Genomic DNA, 25,463 nt, shown 5'->3' with positions numbered 1-25,463 from the left:
AAGGAAGGCAGGAAAAAGAGAAGAAGGAAAGAAAGAGAAGGAGGGATGGAGGAAAGAAGGAACAGTCAAAACAGACGGGGTCAATTTGACCCAGGAGGACGACGCGGAGGTTTAATAATTTCCATCTTCAGCATCCATTAGTTGTTTCTTTTCTTTTCACTTTTAATATTTCAGAACTAAGGTTTCGAACATAAACAGCATGAGCAGCTTTTCATCATGTTCTAGTTTTTAATTAAGAGCCAAAGGAGGAGAAAAGAAGGAGAATATTAACACAAAACAACAAACTACTACAACTACTTATACCCACATCCTGTATATGAGTTCAATAATGAGGCTAAAGAAAAGTAGGAGGTGGACAAAGATCACAAAAAAAGATATTTCTTCACTTTCTTATCTCCACTCATCTGTGTTCAACAGGGATGAAAGCTGGTCTGAAGAGGACTTATAATGGCATCACTCAGGATCAGTTAGAGATCAGCAACCTGCCTCAGTGGAAACCTCTGCTGTACGCTGTGGCCTTCCTGCACACTACTGTACAGGTATCAGTATCAGCCTGCCTTCCTGCACACTACTGTACAGGTATCAGTCTGCCTTCCTGCACACTACTGTACAGGTATCAGTATCAGTCTGCCTTCCTACACACTACTGTACAGGTATCAGTCTGCCTTCCTGCACACTACTGTACAGGTATCAGTCTGCCTTCCTGCACACTACTGTACAGGTATCAGTCTGCCTTCCTGCACACTACTGTACAGGTATCAGTATCAGTCTGCCTTCCTACACACTACTGTACAGGTATCAGTCTGCCTTCCTGCACACTACTGTACAGGTATCAGTCTGCCTTCCTGCACACTACTGTACAGGTATCAGTATCATTCTGCCTTCCTGCACACTACTGTACAGGTATCAGTATCAGTCTGCCTTCCTACACACTACTGTACAGGTATCAGTATCAGTCTGCCTTCCTGCACACTACTGTACAGTAGGGCTGTGCGATTTCCTCTAAATTTCAAATCGTCATTACTCTAGATTGCCAATACACGATTAAATCGGCATTGTTTTTTGTTATAATGACGTTATATTTAATGTTTTTTGCATCACATGCATGCAAAAGTGAGCGACACCGCTGCACTGACAAGCCGGAGACGTGGTGCTCCTTCTCACTTCAAGTCGCTGTCATTAACTTTTAACCTGCAAAGACGGCAGTGCCGACACTGTAGGAATTTATGAAAGCATTAAAACAATATTTATTTGCAATTACTCTCTATTGAACGACCCCGAAGCATGAGCAAACGGGCTGTGTCGGTTCGGATCAAAGAGATGCGCCCCATCACTGTCAGCACAGGGCTGGCTGACAGTGTACCCTGCACTGAGAGAAGAGAAAAAGTAGATTGTAGGTCTGTTTGTAAACGGGGCTCTCCTCTCTTAACTCACAGAAGTGCGCCTTTTTTTTTATATCGCCTTGATAAACAGCAAATCGCCTGGCAACCCTCCAATCGCCAATATACGATTTGATCGCGGCTCGTCCCAGCCCTACTGTACTGGTATCTGTTTGCTTACATGCACTGAACAACCAAATGGTCTCTGTAGGATTATTTTCTGTTGGGCTGATGGGAAGGAAGCAAATCAGTGTCAGGGTTGATGGATGTGACTATCTTTTTTTCTTTCCCTCTTCTTCTTCACGTCTCCCTTCCTCTGTCATCCTGTCAGGAGCGTCGTAAGTTCGGTCCTCTGGGCTGGAACATCCCCTACGAGTTCAACCAGGCAGATTTCACCTCCAGCATGCAGTTTGTCCAGAACCACCTGGATGAGCTGGACTCTAAGAGAGGCGTGAACTGGAGCTGCCTGCGCTACATGTTGGGTCAGACCTCTCTACATCTATCATGCTCTTTATTCTACTGAAAGCTTTCTGACTTCTTTATGACTGCAGATACAATGAAGTAGTGTTTAAAACAGGGGGGTCAAACATGCGGCCTGTGGGCCAGAACAGGCCCGCCGAGGGGTCCGATCCGGCCCACTTCCTGTCTTCTTTTCCTTCCTTCCTTCCTTCCTTCCTTCCTTCCTTCCTTCCTTCCTTCCATCTTTCCTTTCTGTCTTCTTTTCCTTCCTTCCTTCCTTCCTTCCTTCCTTCCTTCCTTCCTTCCTTCCTTCCTTCCTTCCTTTCTTCCTTCCATCTTTCCTTTCTGTCTTCTTTTCCTTCCTTCCTTCCTTCCTTTCTTCCTTCCATCTTTCCTTTCTGTCTTCTTTTCAGTCTGTCCTTCCTTCTTTTCATCCTGTCTTCTCTTCCTTTCTTCCTTCCTTCCTTCCTTCCTTCCTTCCTTCCTTCCTTCCTTTCTTCCTTCCATCTTTCCTTTCTGTCTTCTTTTCAGTCTGTCCTTCCTTCTTTTCATCCTGTCTTCTCTTCCTTTCTTCCTTCCTTCCTTCCTTCCTTCCTTCCTTCCTTCCTTCCTTCCTTCCTTCCTTCCTTCCTTCCTTTCTTCCTTCCATCTTTCCTTTCTGTCTTCTTTTCAGTCTGTCCTTCCTTCCTTCCTTCTTTTCATCCTGTCTTCTCTTCCTTTCTTCCTTCCTTCCTTTCTTCCTTCCATTTGTCCTTCTTTTCTTCCTTCCATCTTTCCTTTCTGTCTTCTTTTCCTTCCTTCCTTCCTTCCTTCCTTCCACCTGTCCTTTTTTCCTTCCATCTTTTATTCTGTCTTCTCTTCCTTCTCCTCCTTCTTGTCCTTTTTTCCTTCCATCTTTTCTTCCTGTCTTCTCTTCCTTCCTTCCTTCCTTCCTCCCTCCCTCCCTGCCTTCCTTCCATCTTTCCTTCCATCTTTCTTTCCTCCCTCCTTCCCTCCCTTCCTTCCATCTTGTTAATGATCCGGCCCTCATGAGACCAGATTGGGCTGTATATATTTGGCCCTTGAATGAAAATGAGTTTGACAGCCTTGATTTAAAAGTTTAAGATGATACAACAATGAACGATTAAACACCATATGACACATACAGCCCATAATAACCAGTTGGCGTTTCCCAGGTGAGGTCCAGTATGGCGGCCGTGTGACCGATGACCTGGACAAACGTCTCCTGAACACTTTCACTCGTGTGTGGTTCAGTGAGAACACCTTCAGTGAGAAGTTCTTCTTCTATAAAGGCTACAGCGTCCCGACCAAGGCCAAGACCGTCCAGGAAGTCCTGCAGCACATCGAGGCTCTGCCATTGGTCGACTCGCCTGAGGTCAGAGGTCGAAAGACACTCGTTTTTTCTTTAACACGTCATCAGAACTCAGAGAAACAGTCCAGCTAGACTCCCATCTTCAGATGTTGGCTTTCTGCTCTCTGCTAGCTAGGAGACTGATATTATTGAAATGGAATCTTCCTTCCATCTTTCCTTTCTGTCTTCTTTTCCCTCTGTCAGTCCTTGCTCCTTTCCTTCCTTCTTTCCTTCCTTCCTTCCTCTTTTCCTCCCTCCTTATTCCTTTCCTTCCTTCCTTCCTTCCTTCCTTCCTTCCTTCCTTCCTCTTTTCCTTCCTTCCTTTTTTCCTCCCTTCCTTCTCTCCTTACTTCCTTCCTCTTTTCTCCCTCCTTACTCCTTTCCTTCCTTCCTTCCTTCTGACCTCCCTTCCTCCTTTCCTCTCTGCCTCCCTCCCTCCTTCCTTCCTTCCTTCCTTCCTTCCTTCCTTCCTAATTCCTTCTTTCCTCCTGTCCTTCCTTCTTTCCTTCCTTCCTTCTTTCCTCCTGTCCTTCCTCCTGTCCTTCCTTCTTTCCTTCCTTCCTTCCTCCTGTCCGTCCTTCTTTCTTTCCTTCCTTCCTTCCTAATTCCTTCTTTCCTCCTGTCCTTCCTTCTTTCCTTCCTTCCTCCTGTCCGTCCTTCTTTCTTTCCTTCCTTCCTTCCATCTGGCTATGTGAACTCTGTATTTTATGCTGTGAAAACTTATAGACTGTAATTTGTAAAACTAAATAAAAAGACCTTGATCAAAAAAAGAAAAACAGTCTTCATGGTTTCATCTTCCTGTTTCAGGTGTTTGGGCTTCACCCCAACGCTGACATCACCTACCAGACCAACCTGGCCAATGAGACGCTCAGCACCATCATCAACATCCAACCCAAGGACAGCGGGGGCGGGACCGGAGAGACCAGGGAGGCCAGTGTGCAGAGACTAGCCAATGAGATGCTGCAGAAGCTACCACCTGACTACGTCCCTCATGAGGTGATTATTTCCTAACAAGCAGAAATATTTAGAGGTAAGGTTGTGTTAGAAAGGTAAGAATGCTATGTCCTGACTCTCTGTGTGTGTGTGTGTGTGTGTGTGTGTGTGTGTGTTTAAGGTCAAAGGTCAGCTGCAGAAGATGGGTCCGCTCCAGCCAATGAACATCTTCCTGCGGCAGGAAGTAGATCGCATGCAGAGAGTCATCAGCAGCGTACGGAGCACGCTCACTGACCTCAAACTGGCCATCGATGGTTAGTCACAACACACACATACACACACACACACACATACACACATACACACACACATACATACACACACACACACACCTTCTTTCCTTCATTCCTCCCTCTTTCTTTAATTTTTCCTTCGTTCTTCCCCTCCTTCCCTCTTTCTTTGCTTCCTCCTCCTTCCATACTTCTTTCCTCACTTCCTTCCTTCCTTCTGACCTCCCTTCCTCCCTCCTGTCCTTCCTTCCTCCCTTTCTTCTTTCCTCCCTTCCTTCCTTCCTTCCTCTTTTCCTCCCTCTTTACTCCTTTCCTTCCTAATTCCTTCCTTCCTCTATTCATCCCTCCTTACTCCTTTCCTTCCTTCCTTCCTTCCTCATTCCTTCCTTCCTTCTGACCTCCCTTCCTCCCTCCTGTCCTTCCTTCCTCCCTTTCTTCTTTCCTCCCTTCCTTCCTTCCTTCCTCTTTTCCTCCCTCTTTACTCCATTCCTTCCTAATTCCTTCCTTCCTCCTGTCCTTCCTTCTTTCCTTCCTTCCTTCCTCCTGTCCTTCCTTCTTTCCTCCTGTCCTTCCTTCCTTCCTCCCTTCCTCCCTCCTGTCCTTCCTTCCTCACTTCCTTCCTTCCCTCCTCCTGTCCTTCCTTCCTTTCTTCCTTCCTTCCTTCCTTCATTCCTTCCTTGACCTGAGGACAACAGGAGGATTAATAAAGTACTTCTTATCTTATCTTAATGCTTTTGTTTTGTCTGTCATTTATAAACATTTGAAGTTGCTATAAAAACATTAATAAATTATTAACATGAATATTATTTATTTTCCACGCTGTTAGGAACCATCATCATGTCGGAGGACCTGCGCGACGCTCTCGACTGCATGTTTGACGCTCGGATCCCTCGTCTGTGGCTGCGGCTCAGCTGGCCGTCGGCTACGCTGGGCTTCTGGTTCAGTGAGCTGCTGGACAGGAACCAGCAACTCAGCGGCTGGATCAGCACCGGACGGCCAAACCAGTTCTGGCTCACCGGCTTCTTCAACCCACAGGTCGGTTCACGCCTTGCGCCAGCGATGACATCATCGATCAAACCTCACATTATTCAGTTTATCTTTAGATAAATGTTCCCAAATTCTTTGGAAAAAAATCAAAAATTATATCACTCCTCGAACCTCCCTTCCTCCCTCCTGTCCTTCCTTCCTCCCTTCCTTCTTTCCTTCCTTCCTTCCTCCTGTCCTTCCTTCCTCCCTTCCTTCCTTCCTTCTGTCCTTCCTTCCTTCCTTCCTTCCTTTCTCTTTTCCTCCCTGCCTCCCTCCATACTCCTTTCCTTCCTTCCTTCCTAATTCCTTCTTTCCTCCTATCCTTCCTTCTTTCCTTCCTTCCTTCCTCCTGTCCTTCCTTCTTTCCTTCCTTCCTTCCTTCCTCTTTTCATCCCTGCCTCCCTGCTTACGCCTTTCCTTCCTTCCTTCCTTCCTTCCTTCCTTCCTTCCTTCCTAATTCCTTCTTTCCTCCTATCCTTCCTTCTTTCCTTCCTTCCTTCCTTCCTCCTGTCCTTCTTTTCTTTCCTTCCTTCCTTCCTCTTTTCATCCCTGCCTCCCTCCTTACGCCTTTCCTTCCTTCCTTCCTTCCTTCCTAATTCCTTCTTTCCTCCTTACTCCTTCTTCGTGTATGTTTTTTTTATTTTAATGTGAGATGCCAGACTTTGTTCGATATTTCCAAAATGTCAACATTGTGACTGTATTGAAAGTTTTTCAATAAAGTTCTGAAAAAAAAAAAAAAAAAATTAATCTTTAGAGGAGAATGTTTGAGTCAGCTGTTTTTTGCCGCAGGGCTTTTTGACCGCCATGCGTCAGGAGACGACGCGCTCCAACCTGTCTCGAGGCTGGGCCTTGGATACGGTCACCCTTAGCAACGACGTTACCAAGATGATGAGGGAGGATGTGTCGGCCCCGCCCCCAGAGGACATGGGCGGAGTCTACATCTACGGCCTCTTCCTGGATGGAGCGGGATGGGACCGACGCAGCGCCAAAATCACTGAGTCCCCGCCGAAGGTCAGTGTATATATTAACCCTCCTGTTGTCTTCGAGTCAAGGAAGGGAGGGAGGAAGGATGGATGGACGGAGGAAGAAGGAAGGAAAGGAGGGAGGAAGGGAGGATGGAAGGTAGGAAGAAGGAAGAAGGAAGGATGGAAGGGAGGAAGGAAGGGAGGGAAGAAGGGAGGATGGAAGGTAGGAAGAAAGGAGGAAGAAGGAAGGACAGAAGGAAGGAAGAAAGGAAGGTAGGGGGAGGAAAGAAAGAGAGAAGGAGGGAGGGAGGAAAGAAGGAAGGGAGGAAGGAAAGGAAGGAAGCTTAGAAGGAGCGAGGGAGGAAGGAAAGACAGAAGAAAGGAAGAAAGGGGATGGAGGAAGGAACGAAGGAAGGGAGGAAAGAGAGAGGAAGGAAAGAGAGAAAGAGGGAGGAAGGAAGGAAGGAAGGGAGGGAGGAAAGAGAGAGGAAGGAAAGAAAGAGAGAAGGAAGGAAGGAAGGGAGGGAGGAAAGAGAGAGGAAGGAAAGAAAGAAGGAAGGAAGGAAGGGAGGACGACCCGAAGGTTAAATACAGTAAAATGTAATAGGAGGCTCTGCTGTCTCCTCTCAGGTCCTCTTCACTCCGCTGCCTGTGGTTCACGTCTACGCCGTCAGCTCAGCCAACATGGCCGACAGTAAGCGCGGCGGCGAGGCGGTCAGCCTGTATTCATGTCCGGTTTATAAGAAACCGCGACGGACCGACCTGAACTTCATCTTCTCGCTGCAGCTGAGGAGCTCGCAGCCGGCGGAGCATTGGACGCTGCGAGGAGCCGCGCTGCTCTGCGACTGCAAGTAATGACATCATAATGACCTCTGACATCATAATGACCTCTGACATCATAATGACCTCTGACATCATAATGACCTCTGACATCAAGTCACATGCAGAGGAACAAGGAGGTGTTTACTTTAACCTTTGTGTCGTCCTCCCGGGTCAAATTGACCCCGCCTTCTTTCCTCCCTTCCTTCCTTCCGTCTGTCCTTCCTCCCTCCTTCTCTTTTTCCTTCCTTCTCTTTCCTTCCTTCGTTCTTTCCTCCCTTCCTTCCGTCCTTCCTTCCATCTGTCCTTCCTCCCTCCTTTTCTCTTTCTTTCCTTCCTCCCTCCTTCCCTCCTCCCTTCCTCCCTCCCTCCTTCTCTCTTTCTTTCCTCCCCATACCTTCCTCCATCCTTCTTTCCTCTGTCCTTCTTTCCTTCCTTCCTCCCTTCCTCTTTTCTTTTCTCCCTCCCTCCCTCCTTCCTTCTTTCCTCCCTCCCACCTACCTTCCTTCTTTCCTCCGTCCTTCATTTCCTTCCTTTCCTTCCTCCTTTCCTTCCCTCCTTCCTTCCTTCCTCCTTTCCTTCCCTCCTTCCTTCCTCCCTCCCTCATTTCCTTCCTTCTTCCTTCCTCCTTTCCTTCCCTCCTTCCTTCCTCCCTCATTTCCTTCCTTCTTCCTTCTTCCCTCCCTTCCTTCCTTGACTCAGGACAACAGGAGGGTTAAAATCCTGCTGATGATTTTCCAAATTATCTTTCATCTTTAGATTGATTTCCTTCAGTCCGTCGTTGGTTTCAGTTAAAAACATTTCTAAATGGTTAGTAACAGGCTAGAGGATGTTAAGTTAAAAAATAATACCTATTATCAATCATATTATTCATATCCGTATCAAGCAAATGTAAAGACAGATGAATCATTGTGATGAGCTTTAATCACTTAGAAGTTAAAGACACATTTAAGCATTTCCTGTGATTGAGCTTTGTGTCTGTTTGTGAAGATTTAACAATAAAAACAGATTTCTGTGGTCAGAGTCAAACTCAGCATGTGAAGCGAGTCAGTGTTTGTTTCTTTATTGACGTTAAACTTAGACGAACAGCATCGGTGAGAATTCACAGAATTATCAACAGAGAAGAAAACCAAAGTCCATTAAAACTTGGCACTCTAACATTTAGAGTGACACATTATTATTGTTGTTTCTCTTATTGAAAATCACTTCTACTAGCTTCTATAAGTTGCATATATTTTACAAGTCTTATACTATTATGACAGTTAAAAAAACAAACATAAATCTGCTTCAATATAATATCACTGACAAACTACAGCCATGCAGTCACTCGCTAAAAAAAGCTCAAACGCAAATAAATACTGTAGAAATCTGGTTTTGGTTGTCGAGGTTTCCAAACAGAAGAATACACAACGACGCCACCATCACTGTTAAATTTAGTTATTTTCTGAACTGATTTCAGAAACTACTTTAAGTTTTATCAGACACTGAAGTTCCCTCAAATGTATTTGCTTTGTTTTTTTAGATTTACAGGCATGCTGAGGCAAATCGTTAAGTTATAACTGAGCTTTACCCAGTAAAAAAAGTCCAAATGTCTGCTGTGAAAAAGGCGGGAAGTTCCGGTCCTCTGAAATGAGGCCAACGCAGAAGTAACTTAAAGCTGCATTCTATCAAAAGGCCACCAGGGGGCGACCGTTTTGGTGTCAAAAGGACTTCCGTCTCTATACAAGTCAATGGAGAATTCACCAACTTCTCACTTGATTTCTAACCTCAGTAAACGTTTTCAAAATGTGTTTATGGTCTCAATCGCTAGTTTAAAGCCTTCTTCAATGCAGTATGATGTTCATTTGGGACATTTTGGCCTCCCTGATTTTATATGTGACGATAAAGCAGGGTATGCATTAGGGCGTGGCTACGTGGTGATTGACAGGTTGATTGGTTCACAGGTTCAGGAGGGCGCCTCATGCTCCTCCTGATGCCCATATAAGTAGAATCCATGTTTTTATTTTTCCCAGCATGCACCTGAAATTTTCAAGATGGCGCTGCTAAGATCCGATACTATTGGCCTCCGAGCAGCAGTCCACAAACCAATGGGTGACGTCACGGATGTTACGTCCATTTCTTACATACAGTCTATGCTTTAAACACTGACTGTGTTGTGTGACACTGACACATTAAACTTTATACAATACATAGCTTAAATATGAACTTATCAATTATTTAGATATTTATTAATCGATTACAAATTGCTGGCTTTTGAAACCTGGACTTCCATGATCCTGTTATATGAAAGCGTGGTAAAGAATCTATAAAATATGATGAGTGTGGTTTTATTTACAGCCACTTATCTAAAGAAGCTCAGCTCACTAATGTCTCAGTAACTTACTCTCGTTCTGTCTGACAGGTTTTAAATCTTTCGCTGCCGTTACTAATGCAAACTTGACGTCTTCACAGGTCCAACTTTCTGTATATTCAGTCTGTCTAGGTCCAGGTAGGTTCCTGTCCTGTCTCTGGTCTCTGGTCTGTGTCAGTATCTCTGATATGAGTCCAAACTTTTGGACCCATTGAGTCCTTCAATGTGTACAAACGGCCTCCTGCCCTGATTGTCCCTTAAAATGTGTCTCTATTCTCTCTCTTATATCCAGTTTTTAACCTTCCAACTTTAATCCTCCTGTTGTCCTCAGGTCAAGGAAGGAAGGAATGAAGGAAAGAAGGAATTAGGAAGGAAGGAAGGAAGTAAGGAAAGGAGGGAGGCAGGGAGGAAAAGAGGAAGGAAGTAAGGAGAGAAGGAAGGGGGGAGGAATGAAGGACAGGAGGGAGGAAGGGAGGTCAGAAGGAAGGAAAGGAGTAAGGAGGGAGCAAAAGAGGAAGGAAGGAAGGAAGTGAGGAAAGAAGTATGGAAGGAGGAGGGAGCAAAGAAAGAGGGAAGGAGGGGAAGAACGAAGGAAAAATTAAAGAAAGAGGGAGGAAGGAAGGAAGGAACAGTCAAAAGAGATGGGAGGACAACAGGAGGGTTAATCATGTCACAAGCTCAACTCTCCGTATTACAGAACCAAACATCCCATGACCCTTATCGTAGCGTTAGCACCCAACATGTCTACCTCGTCAACATGCAAAAAACAAGCAGCGGTGTGATGACGTGAAAAGTTTTGTGGAGAAGTTCTGAACACTGTTCATTTATTTCCCAAAGTCAGTGTTTATTGAACACAAAACAAAAAAAGACTTCATTTATTGGCTGATTTGGTTCTAAATGTCCAGGAGGAACACTGCTTATGAAATAAACCTCAATGATTGGAGGAATCTTTGGTTGTTTTTCTTGATGTTCAGTCAATCTGTAACCGGCCTGTTCTCTGCTCGCTTCCTTCAACAACGTTCAAACAAATGTTAACCTTCATCTTTTGCAGTTCCGCTGGGCAGCAGCGACCCTAAAACTTCTCTTTGACTCGCTCTGTGTGGTCTCAGTAGTCCATAGAAAACGGTGCAGATCATCACTGTCACACGCTCTACGATAGCTGCTTCATGTCGTACATCGGGACCTCGGACTCCTCCGCCTTGCTCTCACCAGCAGCTGCCTTGGCTGCATCCCGGCTGCCCTTCCGGCCCTTGGGAGGTGGGACGGGCATGGCTCCCTCCGAGCCTCCTTCTGCTCCCTCCTGGCCCTCCGCCACTGTCCTCTCCTTCTTCAGGTTGAGCTTTGCTGGGACGCTCTTGGAGATGGTCTCCTTCAGCCTCTCGCCTGACTGCTTCAGCCTCTCGCCAGACTGGCGGATCTTCTGGCGCCTCTCGGCCGTCACGATGCGCTCGCCGAACTTGTTGACCTTAGTGCCGAAGTTCTCGCGGGTCTTGCTCATGTTCTCTTTAGAGAAAGTGGCTTTGAAGCTCTCGATGCGAGTCAGGCCCGACTTCTTCATGCGGCCGGCTGATGAGGAGTCGGCCTCCTCCACCACCATGTACTCCTCATCTGACTCTGGAGGGAGCTCGAACTTGTCAGGTTCCATCTCGGCTCTGGCGCCGGCGCCGCCGCCCTCACTGTGTTCTGCTGGCTCATTGCCTGGTGTGATGGCTTTCACCTCTTGGTCACCCTGACAGAGAAGAACACAGAACAATAACCCTTAGAGAACATCTTGATTCATGATTGTGACAAACTTTGTGCTGGAAAAAATACAGGCGGGGAGTTCCTGTCCTCTGAAATGAGGCCAACATGGAAGTAACTTAAAACTGCATTCTATCAAAAGGCCACCAGGGGGCGACCGTTTTGGTGTCAAAAGGACTTCCGTCTCTATACAAGTCAATGGAGAATTCACCAACTTCTCACTTGATTTCTAACCTCAGTAAACGTTTTCAAAATGTGTTTATGGTCTCAATCGCTAGTTTAAAGCCTTCTTCAATGCAGTATGATGTTCATTTGGGACATTTTATACAATACACTCAATGAAACAATAACACAATGCTTTAGATACAAAAGATCTGGACTTGGACAAAGTTTGAATTGTTGATGTAAGGTTTATTTCTGTTCTAGTTAAAGTGTGTCATGCAGACTTTAGCGTGCAGGCCTTGATCTTGTCTCTATAAATAAACTGCAGCACCTGTTTCTGCAGCTCAATGCTCAGCTGCAGAAAGCTAAACATATCAGCAAGCAGCAGCATACGGAGCACAGCCGGATCAATTTCAGCTTCGGGCCGCGTCACAGCGTGCCTCAGTCTGAAACCGTAAGATCAGGTTACACTCAACATTAAATGGAGCAGAAATGTTGAGTCCGTAGCTGCAAACTGAACCAGATCCCTGTAGACGTAATTTGCTCAGGGAAGGTTGACCCCGATCCAAAATGAGACACATTCGTGGTCAATTCATGATGAACAGCAGCCAGAATTCTACAGACATCAACAAAACAAACAAGCCTATAAAGGAAACCATATGACAGCCGGTCACAGAGTCGGACATATTTAGTATTTCTGATCCTAAACTATCCACCAAAATCTGTTTGTGTACATTTGAGGTGCCAAACCAGATTTATACACCCTGATTAAACTGGGTTCTGCAGTTTGGTGCAAGGCAATCTTTTACCTTTTGATCTGTAGTGACATGTGAGCTGGACAGATGTACAAAGCCATAAATCTACTGAGGACCTCTTTCAACCTTTTCAAGAACTCTCAAAGGACCTCAGACACCAGTTTGGACCAAAACCTGAGCTGGAATATAAGAAATCTGACCATTAATTGTCCCTCCAATGCTCTGAGGTTTTTATATCCGTCCTTAATGATGCAAGGAACTTTTATTAATGCTATTAAGCTAACTAGTCTGTAGCGTGCAAATGGGAGCACGAGGATCTGTGCTTCCATGCATCATATGACACCTGAGAGAGAGGCTGACATTTCCAAAGCTTTGACAGAATGCATTGCAGTCATAACTGAGCCACATGGCAGGAGCATGTAGCAGTCCGCTAACAAGCTAAAAGGAAGTAAAGTTCAAAGGTACACCTTTACCGACACCTCTAAAGATAATGAATTAACACATTTGTATCTCGTTTTGATTAATCCATACGCAAACAGAAATGTAAATAGATGTTTGTGCTTCCAGACGGTGTTACACACTGCAGCTGTTGGTGCAGTGAGTGTCAGGTTGTCAGGTTTGGTGTTCTTTCAGAGATCACAACTAAAACCACATTATTTAGTGAGCTTTAGAGGTGTTGGCATGTGTATTTTTTTAAGTTAAGACAGAGCTCGGCTAGCTGTTTCCCCCTGTTTCCAGTCTTTATGCTAAGCTAAGCTAACCAAGTCCTAACCAAGATATTTTGTACTTGTCTGTAGCCTTTGGCGATGCAAGATAGACACTTTCACAGTAATGGCTTATTTCAAATGACCCGACAGCCACGTTTCCATGGTAACAAAATCAGTGGCACCAAACGATTTTTTAAAAAAAAAGATAAAAACATGGCTTTTCATTTGAGGTTTCTGCCACATTAAGAAGCTCTGCTGCAGGTCTGCACTGCACTGAGAGTTTATGCTACTGAAAGTTTCTTCTATTGTTACACTTGTTTTCATGTGCACTTTAAGGCATTGCCTCTAATTTCTGATTTGTGGTTGAATTGTCGCAATACGTTGTCCTTTTAACTGTTCACGTATTTCCGAGGGCAACGTTCTGCATCTGTGAACAGGACTGAGCAATTTGATATCGATCCTCTGTCAGTTTTGCAGTCCAGGACCGGACAGCTTTTTGCAACAGATGAATTAAAATGTTTATCTAAAGTATTGAAGTATGAATTAATGGCAGTCAGATAGCAGCAGCAGCAGCTCATCAGTTAATCCAACAAAAACGTTGAGCATTACAGAAGAGTTTAATATTTCAGTGTGCAGGCATCTCTGCTGTTAAAGTGTGAGCAGAGAGGAATGGTCCAAGAGAGAGAGTAAAAGGTCATGAGCCCATTTGACCCCATGACATCACAGTCATGTGCTGAAGCCCTACAGCTTCAACTCAGAGGATTTCCCTCCACCAATCTGACTTAAGACCTGGTGTCAGAACAGATCAAACAGCAAGCACAGCCTTTTAGCAGCTAGTGAAATGATTTATAACTCTCATTCAGGAGGTTGTCGTTAGCAAATCCAGAGAGAGAGAGGAAGGGAGAGAGAGAGCAGACAACTATATTAGGAGATGGTGGAGGTTCAGACTCAGAATAACCTGGTCTGTCAGAGCTCAGCTGGCACAGTCACTTACAGTACAGAAACCACACAGCAGCTCTGCTAACTGAATATTTATTTATTTGTGATTAAAAAGAAGTTCCCAAGGCTTTAAAACGTAATGATGTCATGGTTGGTTCTGTATTTATTGGAGGATCACAACCAGGTTTCCAGTGTTTCAGTATCACAGAGAAATTAGAGGAAAAATCAGTGAATACTTCCGAAAAGTGTCTTCATTTGGTTTCCATTTACAGCGTAACAATAATATGAATTTAGTGAATGTATTTGTCAATTGGTTCATGTAAGGGAGCGCCAACCAGATGTTTGATGACTATCTCATTCAAGTAATTGTCTTGCGATTCATAGTGAGATCATTAATGGTTTTGATTCATTGTAATCTCACTCAGGAAAGCCCAGTAACATTACAACCATGTTGGACCACTCTGCAGATCCTGATTTACATTCAGCATCAGTGCATGGCGTCGTGTGTCCTCTATGTGGAGAGACTGAGAGCGAAAGTGTGACGGTCAAGGTGGTAAATAGTCATTAAATGCATCAGACATTAATGCTGGAGACCCGCCACCAGTCACAGAGCAGCAGTTTTCTTCTCTTCCCTAACATAACCACATCCCAGCTGCAGATCGTGTAGAAAGGGAGAATTTTAAAAAAGTTGCGTCTTGAGTTGTTCGATGATGTTAATGCTCAGAAAACATAAGCAATGGGGGAATCTCTGCATCTCTATCTTCCACAACGCAGCCTGACATCCAGCAGCTGCAGCCAACCAATCACACGATCTCCCTGAGGTTTGACTCATATGATCAGTACCTCACTGAGGATCCTGCAACCTGACACTGTACCTCACAGAGTCCAGATTACAGTAGCTGAACTTATTGAAGAGTAGATGACAGCTCACTAAGCTTCTAAGATTTTATCATATCATTTTGACCAAGAGCTTACCACCAAGTGTGACCGAAATATCAGATGAAATAATTAGATGAGCTAAATGTGCCATCTCCCAGGGCAACGGTGCAGTCAGTGTCAGCATCTTCAGATTCAAAAGTAGTTGTTGGTCATTTGCGTTGTAAATTGTTGAGCAGTTTAGTTGGTTTAAGACTATATTGGCAACAACTACATTTACCTTTATTATTACTAAAACTTGTCTTGTTTATTTCTCCTTTTGGTGGTGGAGTACATAAACTACATCATTAATATCGCATCATTTTGGCATCGGAATACCAAGTTGACTGGCATCTTTGACCATTTTTTTGCTTTGCTCTGCTGAAGCTATCCATTGTGCAAGAAGTGAAAGATTAAAATCTTAAAACTGCTCCTAGGTAGGAAGATAAAAGAGTAAAAAAGGGAATGGAAAGCTTGAACTGCTACTTTAACCTATTGCAGCCATCACTCAGTCTCCATCTGCACCTTGTCACGATTACTTTTCTACAATGTAACAGCCAAAAAAAAATCATTCACAAATTGTTATTTCTGTGGTGAAAAACCTTCTCTATGTGCTCCAGATCTGTGGTGTAACCTTTCAGCATACTGACGTTTATCCAGGGCTAAAATAACCAGGTCACCATTGCGCTGGCAGCTGCTAACTGTGAAGGCCAAAGAAGTAAAATGAAGCCTGGTGTGCGTGTGCTTGATGCTATTTCAACCACTACAGTGAACTGAGACATACATACAGCTAATGCAGTTTGTTCATCTCAACTCGCTGAGAACTCAGAAATGTGAATCAACATTTGTCAGTGTTAACAAGTGTCCTCTCATAACTCGCAACAAGTGAATATCATGAATAGATAGAGTCGATCTTTGACCTGCCGTTCTTAGTGGTCTAAATCTGGGTGCTGAAACATCAAAAGAAGTTTGCTCCCTTTTTTTCTACCTTAACCTTTTTGTAGACTGAAATCTTTTATCGCATTCATCCTCAGTTAGACATCAACTGGCCTCTTGAACTTCAGTGTTGTTCTCCGTCATAGAAATGATGAGAAACGCCTTCATTCAGTTCCCAATAATCAAGGCCCAACCCTGGCCAGAGTCGGGCTGAATCAGTCTAAGCGGGTCAGTTCAGGTTAACCGATTCGTTCTTTTTAGACTAGACTGGATATGACTGTCCTCGGGTCCTCCTATATAGAGTCTCATCAGTCTCAAGTAATTTAAGCATGTTGGGTTCAGGAAGAGTCTCAGTGTTTCAGGCGTGGTTCAAAGCTTTCAACCCTTGAATACCTCTGTTTGTTTTGTAGGAGGAACATCAGCTTACCAACTTTAGAAGAATACGGTTTAGAACCTGCTCTATGTGTAAAGTGCCTTGAGATAACTTTGTTGTGATTTGGCGCTATACAAATAAAGATTGATTGAGATTGATTGATTGGTTTAAAACTTGATCTGAAATCCTAAAAGCACCCTTTCTAGAAGAGAATAAACACTCTACTGCTCTGAAACAAGAAGAACTACTTTGTCAATCAGTTTACAGGAGGCAGATGGTCAGAACCACAAAGCTTCTCAGTAGGACAGAAGTGTCTTTGCAACCAAACATCTGGGTCTTACCTGATAAATGACCACCCTGAACTTGTTCTTGGCCAGAAGGTCTCCCTGGGTGGCCTCCACCTTCTTCACCCGGACGTTCTGGTTCTCCACTCGCACCCTGACGTCTTTGATGTGGCGGCTAACCTTACGCGTCTTCTCCAGCAGCCGGTCGACCGTAGAACTGGTGGCGGCGTGGTCGGTGGTCAGCTTGACGACGTCGGACTGGATGGTCTTCACTGTGTTCTCCAGCTCCAGTTGACGCTCCTCCATGCGCTGCTGTGTGGTCTGGACGCTATCCATGAGGCCCGCCACGCGCTCCAGCAATGCCATAATGCTTCCTGCGTCATCTCCACCGCTACCCGTCGGCAAGCCCGGTTTATCTGTCATACTTGCTTGTTTAGTTAACTTGCTAGTTGCCTGGTTGATCAACTGTTAGAACCGAGTGATCCAAAGGGACGAAGAGAGGAGAGGCAAGCTCCGACAAACTCTTTGGTTGGAAGACAAAAAACTTGGAAATTTGGAGGAAAAAATGAAAATCAGTTGCACAGAAAAGATAAAAATGAAGGTTGAGGCATCGGTGAACACAAAAGAAGCCTCCCCTGGAAGGAGAAGGAGAGCCAAGAGGGGGACAGGAGGACCGGATCAACCCCTCTACAACTCTGGAGGTTGATCCTGAAACCGGTCAGATCAACTGATAGACTCCACCCTGCTGGGGCAGAGAGGGGAGGGAGGGAGGGAAGGAGGGATGACAGGAGTTTAAGAGGAGTGAAGGATGGATAGAAGGGGGGGTGGGGGTGGGGAGGCCAAAATGAGAGCGAAGGTAAAACACAGAGCGGGAGAGTTGAGAGGAAGAAGTGTCGGTGAGTTTTAACAATGTTTAATCAATGATTTAACAACGTTGGGCCAGATTTGAAAGAGAATAAAAGGCTATGAAAGTAAAGCTTGAAGTCGTGTTCGATCACCCAACGACTTCAGCAGGTTTCAACCAATCAGAGAGTTTAAAATGGAAGTGGATATTACAGGAATGTGAGTGTTAATGAGAGATAAAGAGTGACATGGATCCCAGCCTCGCTCTGTGTTCTCTGCTGCTATAAATACAGCGAGGGTAAAGTGACTCCCTGCACCTCTTTGGGACATGAGTGTATTAAAAGGGAATGGAAACTCCCTCACATCTATTCCTCTATCATCCATCTATCAACCGTCACCTTTTCACTTGTTCAGTCTTAATCCCTCCCTGTAGGTTGAGGGGGGGGGGGGGGGGGGGGGGGGGTTTGGTTTCCATTAGCCTCCGAATGAACGGCTAGGTTTTCCAAAAGCATTCCTGAAGCTAACTCGCACCATTGCTGCCATCTTTGTTAGTTACCGGAGCCCGATAGTCCAAATCTGGGGTGAAGGAGGGGGAAGGGGTGAGGGGGTGTAGGGGGGTTGGGTCCTACAAGGAGCTGAGGTGAGATGAACTAGCGGCTCACTGCGATGGGGTGAGACACCTGTCAATCAAAGCAATCTCTGTCTGTCTCAGGAAAGAAGGACAGAGGAAAGCAAGGGAGGAAGGAAAGGAAGGAAGGAAGGTTGGAAGAATGGAAGGGAGGAAGAAGAAAGAAAGGAGGAAGGAAGGATGGAAGGAAGGAGGGAGGAAGGAAGAAGGGAAGGACAGACGGAAGGAAGGAAAGGAGGGAGGGAGGAAGGATGGAAGGGAGGAAGCAGAAAGGAAGGAAGGATGGAAGGGAGGAAAGGAAAGAGGGAAAGAAGGAAAGAAGGTAGGAAGAAGGAAGGAAAGGAGGAAGGAAGGGAGGAAAGGAAAGAAGGAAGGAGGGAAAGAAGGAAGGAATGATGGAAGGGAGGAAGAAAGAAGGAAAGGAGGGAGGAAGGAAAGGAAAGAAGGAAAGAGGGAAAGAAGGAAGGAAAGGAGGGAGGAAGGATGGGAGGAAAGGAAAGAAGGAAGGAGGGAAAGAAGGAAGGAAAGGAGGGAGGAAGGAAGGGAGGAAAGGAAAAGAAGGACGGAGGGAAAGAAGGAAGGAATGATGGAAGGTAGGAAGAAAGAAGGAAAGGAGGGAGGAAGGAATATGGGAAGGACAGATGGAAGAATGAAGGAAACGGAGGAAGGAAGGAAGGAAAGGAGGGAGGGATGAAGGAAGGAAGGAAAGGTAATTTGTTTCATGTTCTCCTCTAGCTGCATCTCACTTCCTGCCGCTCCTCTCATCCAAACCAACACACTTCATCATTATTATTCAGATGTTAACATTTGGGAACATAAACATATTCAAAGTCTTGAAGTTCAAACTGTCTGACGGCAGCCGACTGCAATCCCAAACACGTAGGAGACATAGGATGAGGAGGGAAGGTGTTAGGATGTGAAGAAGAAGGGGACTCCCCGCCTTCTAAAAAGCCTCCACCAGCTGCTGCCTATAATTATCCTGCCGTCACTTCTATATTTAAACAGGAGCGCTTGGTTTTCACTCCTTCACTCTAACGTGGGTGGAGTCTTTGATCTGTGTGCACTTTGATGCATCAGAGGGGACAGTTTAACCCTTCTGTTGGCCTCGAGTCGAGGGAGGAAGGAAGGGAGGGAGGGAGGGAGGAGGGAAGGAAGGGAGGGAGGAAGAGAGGAAAGAAGGAAGGAAGGAAGGCAGGAGGGAGGGAGGAAAGAAGGAAGGAGGGAGGAAGGAGGGAAAGAAAGACAGAGGAAAGAAGGAAGGAAGGGAGGAAGGAGGGAAGGAAGGAAAGGAAAGGAGGGAAAAGAGGAAGGGAGGACGGAAGGAAAGAAGGAAGGAAGGACGGAGGAAAGAAGGAAGGAGGGAGGGAGGAAAAGAGGAAGGAAGGAAAGAAGGACAGAGAAAATAATGAAGGGAGGAAGAAGGAAAGGAGGGAGGGAGGAAGGAAGGAAGGAGGAAAGGAAAGGAGAGAGGGAGGAAGGAAGAGAGGAAAGAAGGAAGGAAGGAAGGGAGTAAGGAGGGAGGGAGGAAAAGAGGAAGGAAGGAAAGGAGGAAGGAGAGTAGGAAGGAAGGAAAGGAGGAAGGAGAGTAGGAAGGAAGGAGGAAGGGATGAAGGAAGGAAGGCAGGAAGGAAGGAAAGAAGGAACAGTCAAAAGAGATGGGGTCAAGTTTCTGAGGGTAAAACGGATCAAAGCGCTGAGACACACACACACACACACACACACACACACAGGTTTCAAAGAACATCATAATTTAATTCTAGTTCATCTACAGCACAGTCTAACAACAACTTCACTGGTTCATGCACTTTAATAACATCTACAGTAAAATCAGCTGTTTTCCCCCCACGAGCGTCACATGACCGAAACCCGCTGCGTTACCACGGTTACAAGCGTTTAAATCTGATCTCGGAGCAGCGACGCTTCAGGGAACCTCGGCCCAGCTTATCGACTCTAATCCTTCTACAACGATAAAAACAACCAACACGGACAAATTCGTACCATTGTTACAAATTATATATAAAAAAAGAAAAAAACTCGACCAAAAAAACCCCCCAAAAAAATTTAAACAGTCATTTAAATTATCATCAGCTCGTCAAAACACATGAAAAAACAAAAAAATCCATTTCCTGAATGGCGTCATCAGAAAATTAAGCAATAACAATAACCTGTACATGTCAGCTTGTACCTTATTATTATTATTATTATTATTATTATTATTATTATTTCAAGCAGTAGAAAAAACAGCATTTTGGTTTTCAGGTGCGTCTCATCATAAATACAAAATAAAAATAAAAAAAAGGAAAATAAAGTTTATCAAAGTTACGTACGATGGGTTTATTTTTCCTCCTGTGAGACGCAACAAAAACAGAATAAATGAAGTCAGCATAAATACCCACGAGGGTTTCAGTGGTCCCTGATAATCCTGTAATCCCAGAACAGAGCGCCCCCTAGAGTATATAAGGCGTAATGTTACATTAGCAGAAACACGGAGATACATTTAATAAAGGTGCAAATATACGACATGCAGCCTCCAAGAGATGCAACATGTAGTAAAGTACCTCTAACTGTACTACAGTAAAGTATAAGTACCTCAAACTGTACTACAGTAAAGTACTAGTACCTCAAACTGTACTACAGTAAAGTACAAGTACCTCAAACTGTACTACAGTAAAGTACAAGTACCTCAAACTGTACTACAGTAAAGTACAAGTACCTCAAACTGTACTTCAGTAAAGTACTAGTACCTCAAACTGTACTACAGTAAAGTACAAGTACCTCAAACTGTACTACAGTAAAGTACAAGTACCTCAAACTGTACTACAGTAAAGTACAAGTACCTCTAACTGTACTACAGTAAAGTACAAGTACTTCAAACTGTACTACAGCAAGGTACAAGTACTTCAAACTTTACTACAGTAAAGTACAAGTACCTCAAACTGTACTACAGTAAAGTACAAGTACCTCAAACTGTACTACAATAAAGTACAAGTACCTCTAACTGTACTACAGTAAAGTACAAGTACCTCAAACTGTACTACAATAAAGTACAAGTACCTCAAAATGTACTACAGTAAAGTACAAGTACTTCTAACTGTACTACAGTAAAGTACAAGTACCTCAAAATGTACTACAGTAAAGTACAAGTACCTCAAACTGTACTACAGTAAAGTACAAGTACCTCAAACTGTACTACAATAAAGTACAAGTACCTCAAAATGTACTACAGTAAAGTACAAGTACCTCAAACTGTACTACAGTAAAGTACAAGTACCTCAAACTGTACTGCAGTAAAGTACAAGTACCTCAAACTGTACTACAGTAAAGTACAAGTACCTCAAACTATACTACAGTAAAGTACAAGTACCTCAAACTGTACTGCAGTAAAGTATAAGTACCTCAAACTGTACTACAGTAAAGTACAAGTACCTCTAACTGTACTGCAGTAAAGTATAAGTACCTCAAACTGTACTACAGTAAAGTACAGGTACCTCTAACTGTACTACAGTAAAGTACAAGTACCTCAAACTGTACCACAGTAAAGTAAAAGTACCTCAAACTGTACTACAGTAACGTACTGACTAAATGATTACATCATCGGTCTTTATTACGACATCTATCGAGGCTGAATGTGGTTTATTGGAACTTTTAAATATCTGAAACTTGTAAAACTGTCCCATCAGAGTTGACAGTAAGAGGTCACATGGTTACTAACCTGTAGCTCTGTACAGCGTCTCAATCATGGAAGCAAAAATGTTTGAATATCGTAAGTAAACTAAGAACTGACTGTTAAAAGGTAAATATCATTGAGGTTAACCCTCCTGTTGTTCTAGAGTCAAGGGAGGAAGGGAGGAAAGGAGGGAGGAAGAAGGGAGGAAGAAGGGAGGAAGGGAGGAAGAAGGAAGGAAGGAAGGAAGGAGGGAGGGAGGGAGGAAGGAAGGAAGGAAGGAAGGAGGGAGGGAGGAAGAAGGAGGGAAGGGAGGAAGAAGGAAGGGAGGAAGAAGGAAGGAAAGAAGGACTGAGGAAAGAAGGAGGGAGGGAAGGGAGGAAAGAAGGAGGGAGGGAAGGAAGGAAGGACGGAGGAAAGAAGGAAGGAAGGAGAAAGGAAAAGAGGAAGGGAGGAAGGTGGGGGGAGGAGAGAAAGAGAGAAGAAGGGAGGGAGGAAAGAAGGAAGGGAAGAAGGAAGGAAGGTAGGAGGGAGGGAGAAAGGAAAAGAGGAAGGGAGGAAGGTGGGGGGAGGAAAGAAAGAGAGAAGGAGGGAGGAAGGACAGACGGAAGGGAGGAAAGAAGGAACAATCAAAACAGACGGGGTCAGATGTTTAATGTCTGTATTTAACTCATTGTTTCTATTTATTGCTTCCATGATTCAAACGTTTGAAACTTTCCTTCAAAACAAAACAAACCTAAACAACAACAACAACAACAACACTGTAAAAAGGCATCGGAGCGTCTCACAGGGTTCAAAAACATAAAATAAAAACCATCTGTGTAGTTCCAGTTTGTGAGGTGGACGATACGATCAGATCAATAGTGTTTCTGTCTCCGGTCGGGAGGATCCACAGTGTTTCAGAGTCTGAGCAAAACAAAAAACATCAAAACTGTCCAGACTGAGAAAAACAAAAAAAAAATCGTAAAAATAAGGCCCCTTAAGAAATTCAAAAATTTAAGTAAAAAACCAAAAAAAGAGGCACCAAAAAAGTCGAGATATCAAAAATGCGAGTGAGTCTGTGTGGTAGGAAAACGTCTCGTCTTCATAAAAAGGTGAAGAGGAGGAAATGAGCAGCTACATCATCCGGGAGGAAGTTCCTGACGGGAAGTGGCCGAGGTGCTGCTTCTGTCTCCGGCCGCGCTTCGTCTTGTTGCACCTCCTGCAGGACAAGACGGGAATTACACATTAAAGAACAGGAAGTAGTAAGCAGGTGGGGTCAAAGGTCAATGCTCTGATAATACTGAGAGAGAATGTAAATCTGTGTTTAATGAAATGTTTAACCATGGTGTTGTCCTCGAGTCAAGGGAGGAAGGGAGGGAGGGAGGGAAGGAGGGAGGGGAGATGAAAGGGAGTAAGAAGGAAGGAAAGGAGGAAGGAAGGAACGGAGGAAGAAGAAAGGAAATGAGGAAGGAAGGGAGGAAGAAGGAAGGAAAGGAGGGAGGAAAGAAGGGAGGAAGGAAGGAGGAGGGAGGGAGGAAGAAGGAAGGAAGGAAGTGAGGAAAGAAGGAAGGAAGGAAGGAAAGGGGGAATGAAGGAAGGAAGGAGGGAGGAAGGACGGAAGGAAGGAAAGGAGGGAGGGAGGAAAGGAGGGAGGGAGGAAGAAGGAAGGAAAGGAGGGAGGAAAGAAGGACGGAAGGAGGGAGGGAGAAAGGAAAAGAGGAAGGAAGGAAAGAAGGACAGGAGAAGGAAGGAAGGAAGGAAAGGAAGGAAGGGAGAAAGGAAACGAGGGAGGGAGGAAGGAGGAAGAAGGAAGGAAAGGAGGGAGGGAGGGAAGGAAGAAGGAAGGACAGGAGGGAGGAAGGAAGGGAGGAAGGATGGAAGAAGGCAGGAAGGGAGGAAGAAGGAAGGAAAGGAGGGAGGGAAAGAAGGAAGGAAAGGAGGGAATGAAGGATGGAGGAAAGAACCCTATACTATCCTTCATGTAACCCTATATTTAACCTTAACATAACCTTACATTTAGTATATCTATTATTTTATTTTTATGCTTCATTTGGATTTTTGACTCATATGTTTCAGCCTCTTTTCTTATTGTTATTATTTAGTTTTCTGTCTGTTATTATATATTAAACTCATCATTATTATTTGTATCTGAACCTTTTCTATCTTCCTGCTCTTCTATATTTATACAGCATCTGTAATTTAAATTAATACAAACAGTTCTCCACATGGCATTAAATGAACCATCGGCTGGTTAACAGGAAGTGTGTCAGAGTGTGATCGCCCCCTGCTGGCTCAGACTGGGTACTGCAGCTCAATATCAGTACTATTAGGATTCATGTGACTTTTTATGTTTCCCTGTTTCTGAAACCTTGTGATGTCATGTGATGTGATGTCATAGGATGTGATGTCATGTCATGTGATGTCATGTGATGTGATGTCATAGGATGTGATGTCATGTGATGTGATGTCATGTGACGTACCTGGTGAAGCACATGACCACGGCCACGATGACGGCGATCTGCACGGCTCCGATGATGGCGGCGATGAGGACGTAGTGAAGCTTCTGACCGCTCGGCACCACGTACAGGATGTTAAAGTCCAGCAGCTGATCACACTGAGGACCACCGTACGCCGCCTCACACCTGAGACACACACACACACACACACACACACACACACACACGCACACACACACACACAGAGAGAGAGCACTATTTTAATACACATAAAAATACCTCAAACTGTACTGCAGTAAAGTATAAGTACCTCAAACTGTACTATAGTAAAGTACAATTACCTTAAACTGTACTGCAGTAAAGTACAAGTACCTCAAACTGTACTGCAGTAAAGTACAAGTACTTCAAACTGTACTGCAGCAAAGTACAAGTACTTCAAACTGTACTACAGTAAGTACAAGTACTTCAAACTGTACTGCAGTAAAGTACAAGTACCTCAAACTGTACTACAGTAAAGTACTAGTACCTCAAACTGTACTACAGTAAAGTACAAGTACCTCAAACTGTACTATAGTAAAGTACAATTACCTTAAACTGTACTGCAGTAAAGTACAAGTACCTCAAACTGTACTGCAGTAAAGTACAAGTACTTCAAACTGTACTGCAGCAAAGTACAAGTACTTCAAACTGTACTACAGTAAGTACAAGTACTTCAAACTGTACTGCAGTAAAGTACAAGTACCTCAAACTGTACTACAGTAAAGTACTAGTACCTCAAACTGTACTACAGTAAAGTACAAGTACCTCAAACTGTACTACAGTAAAGTACAAGTACTTCAAACTGTACTGCAGCAAAGTACAAGTACCTCAAACTGTACTATAGTAAAGTACAAGTACCTCAAACTGTACTGCAGTAAAGTACAAGTACCTCAAACTGTACTGCAGTAAAGTACAAGTACTTCAAACTGTACTGCAGTAAAGTACAAGTACCTCAAACTGTACTACAGTAAGTACAAGTACCTCAAACTGTATACAGTAAAGTACTAGTACCTCAAACTGTATACAGTAAAGTACTAGTACCTCAAACTGTACTACAGTAAAGTACTAGTACCTCAAACTGTACTATAGTAAAGTAAAAGTACCTCAAACTGTACTACAGTAAAGTACTAGTACCTCAAACTGTATACAGTAAAGTACTAGTACCTCAAACTGTACTACAGTAAAGTAAAAGTACCTCAAACTGTACTACAGTAAAGTACAAGTACCTCACTATACACTATATTAACCTTAATTTAACCCTATATTAACCCCCCCCCCCCCACACACACACACACACACACACACACACACACACACACACACACACACACACACACACACACACACTCTCTCAGTACCTGCAGGTGGGCAGGTTGTGTCTCATCTCACACTCTCCGTGGTCACAGAACTGGAAGTAGTCTTCAGGACAGGGAGCGGGGGCGTCCTCGAACCCTTCCCCCTCACCAGG

At 44.3% G+C, this 25,463-nt stretch overlaps 3 protein-coding genes across 3 annotated transcripts in view; 1 reads left to right on the top strand and 2 right to left on the bottom strand.

Moving 5' to 3' along the window:
* Positions 1-417: 417 nt before the first annotated feature.
* LOC133976837 (dynein axonemal heavy chain 5-like) lies at positions 418-7,363 on the top strand (the record flags this gene model as incomplete). The annotated part of the gene is made up of 8 exons (XM_062415034.1): positions 418-539; positions 1,711-1,861; positions 3,014-3,213; positions 3,997-4,185; positions 4,304-4,436; positions 5,239-5,447; positions 6,228-6,449; positions 7,034-7,363. Coding segments are annotated over 8 exons (1,451 nt in total), but the record flags the coding sequence as incomplete, so codon positions are not given.
* Positions 7,364-10,362: 2,999 nt separating this feature from the next.
* cavin4b (caveolae associated protein 4b) lies at positions 10,363-17,061 on the bottom strand. The gene is made up of 2 exons (XM_062415035.1): positions 16,441-17,061; positions 10,363-11,301 (listed from the first exon to the last, which is right to left on the bottom strand). The coding sequence occupies exons 1-2, from the start codon at positions 16,804-16,806 to the stop codon at positions 10,723-10,725; spliced, it is 945 nt and encodes a 314-aa protein (XP_062271019.1). The 5' UTR covers positions 16,807-17,061; the 3' UTR covers positions 10,363-10,722.
* A 5,573-nt stretch (positions 17,062-22,634) lies between these two features.
* Positions 22,635-25,463, bottom strand: part of tmeff1b (transmembrane protein with EGF-like and two follistatin-like domains 1b) — a 5,488-nt gene continuing 2,659 nt past the window's right edge. Inside the window, exons 7-9 of the mRNA XM_062415033.1 lie at positions 25,354-25,463; positions 23,981-24,142; positions 22,635-22,719 (exon numbers count right to left, since the gene is read on the bottom strand). The exon at positions 25,354-25,463 is cut by the window's right edge and continues 11 nt beyond it. Of these exons, the coding sequence (XP_062271017.1) occupies positions 22,635-22,719; positions 23,981-24,142; positions 25,354-25,463 (357 nt within the window). The remainder of the gene's footprint in view (positions 22,720-23,980; positions 24,143-25,353) is intronic.

Source organism: Scomber scombrus, unplaced genomic scaffold, assembly GCF_963691925.1.
Source record: "Scomber scombrus unplaced genomic scaffold, fScoSco1.1 SCAFFOLD_328, whole genome shotgun sequence".
NCBI classification, from domain to species: Eukaryota; Metazoa; Chordata; class Actinopteri; order Scombriformes; family Scombridae; genus Scomber; species Scomber scombrus.
The sequence above is the reverse complement of the archived record's forward strand: the minus strand, read 5'-3'. Positions and strand labels throughout refer to the sequence as shown.